Source organism: Cupressus sempervirens, chromosome 10 (assembly GCF_028749045.1).
Source record: "Cupressus sempervirens isolate cs-2001-9-10 chromosome 10, ASM2874904v1, whole genome shotgun sequence".
Classification (NCBI taxonomy): Eukaryota; Viridiplantae; Streptophyta; class Pinopsida; order Cupressales; family Cupressaceae; genus Cupressus; species Cupressus sempervirens.
In genome coordinates, this window is record NC_143127.1 from 374,230,591 (window position 1) to 374,240,041 (window position 9,451).

General features: G+C 35.0%; 1 protein-coding gene across 1 annotated transcript; it reads right to left on the reverse strand.

The window, feature by feature from the left end:
- Nucleotides 1-4,322: 4,322 nt before the first annotated feature.
- Nucleotides 4,323-8,475, reverse strand: LOC149534237 (aquaporin NIP3-1-like). The gene is made up of 5 exons (XM_089803911.1): nucleotides 7,299-8,475; nucleotides 5,887-6,111; nucleotides 5,520-5,714; nucleotides 4,819-4,880; nucleotides 4,323-4,717 (listed from the first exon to the last, which is right to left on the reverse strand). Exons 1-5 carry the CDS (start codon nucleotides 7,515-7,517, stop codon nucleotides 4,525-4,527), a joined length of 894 nt encoding a protein of 297 aa, XP_089660037.1. The 5' UTR covers nucleotides 7,518-8,475; the 3' UTR covers nucleotides 4,323-4,524.
- Between the last annotated feature and the right edge of the window lie 976 nt (nucleotides 8,476-9,451).

Sequence of the window (9,451 nt, forward strand, 5' to 3'; positions counted from 1 at the left end):
AACATTAACCCTAACCTTAGCCATAAACATAACTCTAATCTAAACCATAACCATAACTCTAACAATAGCCATAACCATAACTCTATCCCTAACCTTAACCATAGCTCAAACCCTAACCCTAACTCCAACCCTAACTCTAATGCTAACCCTAACCCTAATTCTATCCCTAAGGTTAACATTAACTATAATGGTAACTTTGTCCCTAACCATATATCTATGTATGACTATAACATTTTACATTACAATATCCCAAAAATAAAAAATATATTTTTAATCTATATTAAACTCCTTATATTAAATTTTTAAAAATATTTTGAAGCATAATTTTATAGTAACTTCATACAACTCTAATTAAAAATTAATTAATAATTTTATAGTAACCTTATCAAAATAAAAAATAAAAAGTAAATATTTTTCCTATTGCGCCGCGACTGCCACTAGCTTATATATACCTATATATATATTACGCCGAGAGTAATCGTTCTCGAGGTGCCTATTTTTATTTTCATTAATCCCAACTTCGATTAAAATAACTTTGGGATTAAATAAAAATAGGCACCTCGAGAACGATTACTCTCGGCGTAATATATATAGAGGTATATATAAGCTAGTAACATATAAACACCATTTTATAGAGATAAAAGTCAAGAATATTCACATATAGAGTTAGGTATGATTGTTTATCCCTCCCTAGCCCCTTTGCCATTATTTTCCTATGGGTTATGCATTATTTTATCCTAGAAGGGTGGTTTGCCGCTTACCATGGTTACCACTACCCACTTCTTAATATGTTAAGACATGGTGAGAGGATAGATTTAGCTTTTTTTGTACTCTTCCCTAGTTAATAATATTAAAAATGGTGATAATCTACCCATTCATCAGGGCTTGATCTTTGATTTGTATCACCATGTGTTTTCTCACCACCTAGGTCTTAGTAGGTGTCTTACTGGTAAAGAGATCCCTCCTCAACCTCCTAGGAACTTTGTTGTTATTGAGGAGATTGTGTTAGAAAATGACTAGGATATCCCTCCTACTGTGACTAGTGAAACCAGTAATCCAAAGAAAAAAAAAAAAAACCCTAAAGGGAAAACCCAAACCTTGGAAGAATCCTTGCTGTTTAAAACTCCCGCTAAATGCAAAAATGTGCTACCGAAATTGGTCCGGTTGGTACTCCAAAGAAAAGAAAAATTCATTAGGAAATATAATTGAGCTGGATAATCAAGACTTAGAATGGTCTAAGGGTGAAGAAGGAGACAAGAAAGCTAAGGCTTAGGGTTATTGAATTGATTCAAGTTTAGGGGAAAGGAGATTTGAAAGCTGAGGGTTTAAAAAAGAAAGAATTACAAAGAAGTTAGCAATGATGATTCTTAGGATAAACAAGAGGAGGAGGCCTATGACACTGAAGATGAAGAAATACCAGAGAAAGTGGATATCATTTCTAGTAAGGAGGAATTTGAAGCAAAAGAGGATGGTGAAGAGTTTGAGGAGGTTGAAAAGGAGACCTAGGAAGCTCATATTGAGGTTGTTATTGGGCCTAATGTTGATACCCAACCTTGACAACCTAATGGCTGAACAAATTCAAGTTCTGGCCAATCTCATGCCCTCTAAGGATAGTAATATTGAAAAGATTAAAAAAGATTTAGAAGAAAAAATCAAGGCCCTAAATGAAAAAGTGCTATCTCTTAACAATAAGTTTGAGAATGTCATAACTAACATTGAGTCGAGTGTGGCCATTTTGATTGTATGCAGGATCCAAAAAGAAATGATAAGGAAGGCCATCTTTGTCATTGTTATGGGAAACAAAAAACTCAAGAAAGATGCCATGTAGAAGCACAATGTGCATGTGGAGATGAAGAGCACGGAGGATGTTCATAACTGGACAGTGGATCTCAAGTACTTGGTTGAGGACTAGGAGAACATCAATCGGGCCTAGTCTTTCTTGGCCCTAGTTTTTCTTTTGGTCTATTTTTATATTCAATACTTTTAGTTACTTTCTTTTAATGGTTACTGTAGGCCTGCTTGTTATTTCAGGACACAATTTAAATACTGTTATGTTAAATATGGATCAGGTTAATAGCCAATACTCTAAAAAAACTTAGTTATCTTTTTTGATTAGCAGCAATGTTTGAGCTGATAGATTAGACTTCGATTCTAGTAGTACTTTACTTGGTTTTTTATTTAGTTTTTCTCTATGGTGGGTCTCTAGTAGTTTTTGTTATAGATGGTCTTTTATGTTGCTTGGTTGTAATGGCCCAGAGAAGAAAAGTTCTCTTGGTTCTATGTTGTATCCCAGGTTCAGGATCCTCATCCTGCCTCCTTTAATAAAAAAACTCACTGGTTGTTCTAAGTTTTGGACTGAAAAATGTCTTTATCTTGAATTGCCACTATGGAAATTCAACGACCATCGGTGCTTTACAAGAAGAGACAATGTACTTTGTACTGTAGTTGGAATTTCATCAAAATGTGTTGTTTGTGAATTTTTCCATCAATGACTAGGCAAGGAGGTTCATAGCTCGACTAGGAACTTGAAGTGTACAAACATATTTTCTTCTAGGAGTGGATTGTGAAGAAAAATCCAATAATGCAGTAAGGTGTAATGAGGCTAGGAAAAGACTTGGGAGAAGGATCAAACTCTATTGAATTCATTTGAGGAGATTGTGAGTAGTAAAATTGATTCCAAGCCTAATTAAGCTTGCATAGGCTCAAATTGGGGTTTGGTACTATACTAAAGGTTGAGGACCCAAGACCTACAAAATCTAATAGGTCTTCCAAATGGGTGCTTTGAATGACCATTTTTTCATTGGGTTATTTTCCAAGTTTTCAATTTAGAGCGCAAAAACCTAAAATAGATGCCTAATTGAGACCTAAAGCCTAATAGGCTTTAAACTGGTAAAGTACAAAATCAGTAGGGAAATATGTGGAAGATCAATCTAAATGGATTGGAAAAAGGGTGATTAGATGAGTTTTGAAGTCCTCTGCTCGTGCAAGATTGTCTTGGAACAATTGGAAGTGTTTAGGAAGTTAATGCCAAGCTTGAGTAGTTAAGCTTGGAGAATAGTTTCAATAGGATTTTGAATTGATTGGGAGTTCTACGGAGGAGTGTTGCGAGTTGTTCAACCACTATAATATTGAAAGATTAGGTGGTCCTTGAAGTGGTCAAGTATTCAAGGTATTGATTTGATTGTAGAGCCTCCTTATTTGTGTGTGTGTGTGTGTGTGTGTGAGAGAGAGAGAGAGAGAGAGAGAGAGAGAGAGAGATTTCCAATGCAAAATGTTTGGCCATCACCATATTTGGTGCTTACTAAAGGGAATTGTACCTCCAAAAATGCATTTCCATTTGACATGTGCTAATTTTGTTGTGCAACAAATAATTTGGCATAAGGCTTTGCATGCAAAATACCTTAATGAAGGCCAAAAAAAAAAAAAAAAGGAAGAGCATATTTTTAGTCCCCCATCTTTGAGCACTTATCAAGTTGAGTATCTACATTAGACATCACTCAATAAAAAATGTCATTAAAAAAATGATGGGTGAGTTAGAGTTAAGCAGAAGTGAGAGGAGAAAGTTGGGACCAATTGAAGGAAGAAGGCTTGGACATGTCGATAGCAAGAGGTTGCGAGGTCGGAACGGGAGGAGGCATAATGTGAGGTAAGGGTAAAAAGGGGAAGATAAAGAGGGTAGCGATTATGGAATAACGGATGTGAGAAAATGGATGAGGAATCTTGGTTTTGATGGGAAATAAACTGATTCATAATTTGGCCAATCCTTTTAATATTCTTTTGTAATATGTTTCAAGTGAGACACGCTTTCTCGCCATTAATGACTCGTCATTTTCAATGATAGGTGTATTGGCATTTGCCATAATGAAAGGAGGATTGAGAGGGAAGACTCTGCCTAAGAGGAACGTCAAGTCGGTGGGAGATGTTTTGAGCATGTAATCCAAAAGGAGCATAATTGTAAAAAGGAAAGAAGCAAAGTGGGTTTAATTATTGATTCCACCAAAACATGATTCACGAGAAGGATTCTCGCCCACTGGGCTTTGCTCAATGTCAATTAAATTCAGTGAAATCCTTACATAACGCCGTGCCTCCAGGTTACTTTTTCTCTTATTCAAAAATAGCCCATGCTCCACATGTTAGTGCATATTATAATGTACTAAGTTGCCTTGAGGGCCTCATACCAAATTTCTTGACCAAAATATTAATCAAAATGCAGAGAAATAGTTTCTTTACATCGGATACCAATAAAAAATCCCAGGAGGATCAGTAAACTTTATATTTATGTAGACAGACAACGATACATCACAAATTGTATGCCAAATGGGTGACACCGACAATTGTATTGGAGTTTCTTCTATTTATTTATATAACAGATTTGGTGGAAAACATGAGATGTTTTCCCAAAGTGGCACACTTTTTCTTACAATATACATATGAGAATAGTTGAGATGGGTGTTTAATAGTTTATTCAATGATAAGTTTATTGGGTTTTAATGATGTCATGATAAGCTTCATATACATATGAGATCACCTTCTGAAGCTTCTAGTAGGCCTTCCTTGGTTATCTTCCCCTTTGAGCCGAACAGCTGTGTAGGCAGCAGCTCCTGTTAATGCTCCCAATACTGGTGCTATAATATATATCCATACACCTTTGTAGTTGTGTGCTGCAATTGCAGGCCCCAGTGTTCTAACAGGATTCATGGAAGCTCCAGAAGTTGTTCTGCCAAAAACCCAACAAGAAAGTTTTATCAAAACCCAATATGAATGTGGAATCAAGATTGTAAATTTGAATAGCAATTCATGATTAAATTATGAGCTTACCCTGCAACAAGTATGTTGAGCATGACTGTAGCACCCACTGCTATTCCTGCCAGTTCACCCACCTGCAGCATGGATCATAAAAAAATGAATTTTTTAAAATAGAAATAGAATCTGACCATAACCTGCCATGTATGTCATAAACCACTGCCAAAAGTTGAAAAACTTAACAGAAACGCGGAAGATTCTTGGAACTTGTGATAAATTAATAAGATACCACCCAACAAACTGCTTCGGAACCCAGTAAACTAGTTTACTGAAAACAAACGTTTTTCAGTCTATCTAGCAATCGTAGTTGATACTAATTAAGAGTTTCTCAATGGATATGATCGTTCAAATAATATAATATAATTTTTTTAGTGAAATATGATTTAAATTGATAGATAACAGATGTTTTTTATAAGTTAAATTGTGATATTGTTATTAAGATACAATTTAATGACTTATTTTTTATGAATATTGGTTCTTGCTAATCTATTTCTTATGAGAATGAATGAAACACTTAGCACTCTTACTCTTACACAATATTTACAGAAGTGAAACATAAGCCATTATTCATGAAACATAAGACATATCTATAACTCAAACAACTACATGATCTACTATCGCAATGATTCAAATTATTGATAAACATACTATTAAATAAGAAAATTCTAAATTTTAAATTACAGAAGGTGAAATTTTCATCTCTACATAATACTTACTGCACGAGTGTCTGTAGCCACGGCAGTGACAACGAACATGAGATTGAACGTGATGATGAACTCCAAAGCAAAGCTCTGAATGTAGCTACCGGAGGGAACTGTAACTCCGCCGCTCAAAAATGGATGAAATATTAATTTTAGTGCATATGATGCACAAATGGATGCAAGAATCTGTGCTCCAATGTAAGCTGGAACCTGATCAAAAAATCATATAGAATGATCTTTTATGCATATCCAAAATTGTTTTTTCGTTGGGATAAATTATATTATCCTCAGTTCTTAATGAAAGTATCAAAGATTTGTACTTTGAACATGATATATATAAAATCTTCCATAACACAAGAAATTGAAGAATTTGGTTTCTAACCTGAATCCAAGGAAACTGGCGAAGAGCTGCAAATGATATGGTGAGTGAAGGATTGAGGTGAGCTCCAGATATGTGACCAGTTGATAATATTATTATCATAACAGCTAAGCCTCCTGTAGCTGCAAGGCCTATCAATGTCACAGAACCACCCGTTTTTTCATTCACAATGGCTGTTGCAGCCCCAGCGAATATGAGCATGAAGGTCCCAACGAATTCTGCTGCAACCTTCAAAGTCCAAGCACACAGTAATTCAATAAAACATAATTGTAAATGGTAAATAATTTTATATCCCTATGTAATATCTATTATTAGAGCCTAAGAATTAATGGTAGACAGTGTTAAAATACAAATAAGAAAGAATTGCATGATACAAGGAATTCAAGATGGTTTGGATAACTATCAACTTTTGACTCTTAACCGATGAGATATCATTATAGATTAAGACTTCCATATCAGATGACAGAATGATACAAAACCATTCACTGAAAAAGGCATTATGATCACTACTTGAAACAAACAAAACAAGCAAACAGTGAAAAAGTAACTACGTGGCTACTATTAGTTGCAATGGTACAGAAAGCATTACTTTAATCTATTTTGGCTTACAATTTTCTTGTTAGCATAAAGGTCAAGAGTGAAATATTGAAACTAAAAAGACAGGTATGAGTACCATCAGACCTTTTCTAGATTTTTCTGAAAGCACTTGTAATCCTTACAGTAAGTTTTTTAATCAAAGCATAGAAAGTGAGGAAAGAAAGAGAAGGATGGTGACATCAATGTCAACACTTGGTCCCACGCTCCACACTGCAACTAAATGTGAAGCTACAAGTATAGTCAGCATAATTAAGAGGTTGTTATTCAATGCAGGATCATTCATTTATGGGACTGATTGATCATTTCGACAAAGTGGCAATAATGTGTGGATGGGTGACAATAATGGCATTGGATTGTGGGAACGATGTTTTGACATGAAACCAGCATTTAAGTCTTACAACACTATCCTCAACAGCAACCGGCAAACTATTGAATAAGGTCTTCTGTACAAGTATAATGATCAACCTTTTTACTTGACATTTTCATACAAGATTGCAAGTTAAACTGATGCTAGTGGCTATCCAGCTATGAATTTCGTTTTTTGCATGTGATGTTTTACAACTTTTAAGAAAAATAAACTAAATTCCCATTCGTATAACCAACAAAATCCATGGCTACATAGCCACTAAGCTGATTGCCTGCAAATGGGTCAGCATTGGGAATGAATCTAGGGGCAATCATGCAACAAATAAGAATACCCAACTGAAAAAATGAGCAAATACAATTGAGTTAGAACAAGAACACGAAGGAGATGAAAACTCAAAAGATAGATAATGATGAAGTATGTAGTGCAATGCCTAAAAACCCAAGTAGCATACCTTTCTTGCAAGAGAAACGGAGGGCAATGCAGCAGGCAAGTCTGAGAAGACCCTTTCTTCAACCCATGATTCGATGGACAAACATGAATTGCAACCATTGAGAAGAGTCCTCTTTCCATTGGGAACTCTATCCACCCTCACACCAAAAAGTGGTGCACCTGGAGTCCCTGGTGTTGGTGGTGCAGATTCAGCTGGGGTTTCATTTCCAGAGTCACCCATTACTACAACCAACACACCCAAGGAAATTATAAGGTCACAAATGGATTTCTAGATTCTATGGTTCATTTTGAACCCTTAATGCTGTTTTTTTTTTTTTTGAGTAGAGGATACTAAGTAAAGAGAAAAAGCCCTGATTTACATCTTGGAGAGGTTTTTATAAAGTTAATGCTACAGAGTAGTTAACACAATGGGATCCAGATTCAAAGCTACACAGCTCAATCAATCTGCAAAAGCTTTATCTAATCAATTGTAGAAAAACTGAGAGCCTTAAGAGAATCACTTAGTGTAATCTGAAATGTTGTAAAAACTCCAACACAATCAATTTTAGAAACAATAATGAACAAAATCAAGATGAACTCTGAAGCCTATCTCTAACTATCTAAACCTATGGTTGCAAAACATAAGACATAGCTTGGAAGGAAGATGAACTATGAACTATGAACTATGAAGATGAACACATATTGACAAACAAGAAAACAATGTTAGTTATGTCAAAGGAGCTCAACAAACAAGACAATGGCTTGGAAGTAAGGAAGCAAAATAGAAGCTATTTAATAACAAGTTTCAAACAGGACCATTCTCCAAGGACTAGTTTATATGATGATCAGAAACTTCTTGGCATTGGTCAGAAGGCTTGAAAAGCGGGAGGAAACGAGACAATGTTATAGATGAGAAGATGGTTGGGATTTTATACTGAAATAACTGAGTTTGGGTCACATGGGTGCTGAATATAATTTATTTCTAAAGTTGGGTGATGAAATGTAACTTCTTCTACTCATGCGTGTGTTGTAGGGAGGAGATAGCGAAAAGCGAGCGTTTGGTCCTCTTTCTCTCTAATTGCACTCCTGCAGAAATGGACCCGGAATCCAACATCTTCAACACCTCTTTGTTAATTAAGAAAAGCTGACCCCTCCAATAGAAGGATGGTGTATGGATCTTTTCTTTTCTTCTTTTCAACAGGTGTATTACATTTTATATTGGTAGGTAAAGTGGCACTACATTTTAAAGTGCATTTCATTTTTCTAAAATTGTTTATAATTATGCTTTACCTAATTTGTATTAAACGGTATCTTTCATTTATTATTATTATTTTAAGTTTTTAGAAATTATATTTATTTTGTTATTTGCCCATCTTGAATGCTAGAGTATTTATATTCTTATTTTTTAAATATTATTACATTGAGTGAGTAAGAGAAAATATAATTCAGATAAAAAGATTATAACACATAATAGTGAATACTCATGTGGACATAATGTATGATTATAAAGAATACTCATAAGCATTATACATAATCACTAGGAAGGAGGCAGGTAATACTATAATAGTTTATACTTTAGACTAGATGAAATGTGGTTGATTCAACACAAATAATATACTATCATCTTAGAAATTGCCACACATTTTCAACATTTGAATGATTAGGGTTATGTCTTTTGTTTTCCCCCATTTCTTTCTATTATTCTCTTTTCCTTGTTTTGGGTAATTTATCCAAATGTAGAAGTCTAGCTCCGAGCTTGCATGGGTGTAAGGGGGACTTACTTCACTAAAACCCTAAAGGGATGAAGCCATGAGTGTTTGAGTCTAAATTGGTCCGTAACCGAGGATCAAGCATGTGAGGGTTCAAGACTAATCAAAGGTCCCTGATACCCTAATAACCCAATGCCCCAATCTCTCAACTAGGATTGGGTTGACATTAGACTAAAGGGTTAGAAGGGCTATAGAAGTCCATTGTTTGCTCATTTTACCTTTGAATATATTTTGCATTTCCTTGAACTCGAGTCTATAAAGAGATCAAAACAACCTTTAACTAATGATTCTACTTGATTTTGTGCTTAGAAGCTTCTCATTTGTGCTAGTTTTTCGGTCATTTTGTCTTCCTCATGCTAGGTAGCGTTTACTTTATTTTTTTTGTCTTTTATTGGTTGTCTTTTAT

Coding starts and splice junctions, on each gene's coding strand:
- LOC149534237 (XM_089803911.1), bottom strand. CDS start 7,517: ATGGGTGACTCTGGAAATGAAACCCCAGCTGAATCTGCACCACCAACA. Junction 4,881..5,519: donor TGGCTACAGACACTCGTGCA/GTAAGTATTATG, acceptor TCCATGCTGCAG/GTGGGTGAACTGGCAGGAAT. Junction 4,718..4,818: donor CTCAACATACTTGTTGCAGG/GTAAGCTCATAA, acceptor GGTTTTTGGCAG/AACAACTTCTGGAGCTTCCA.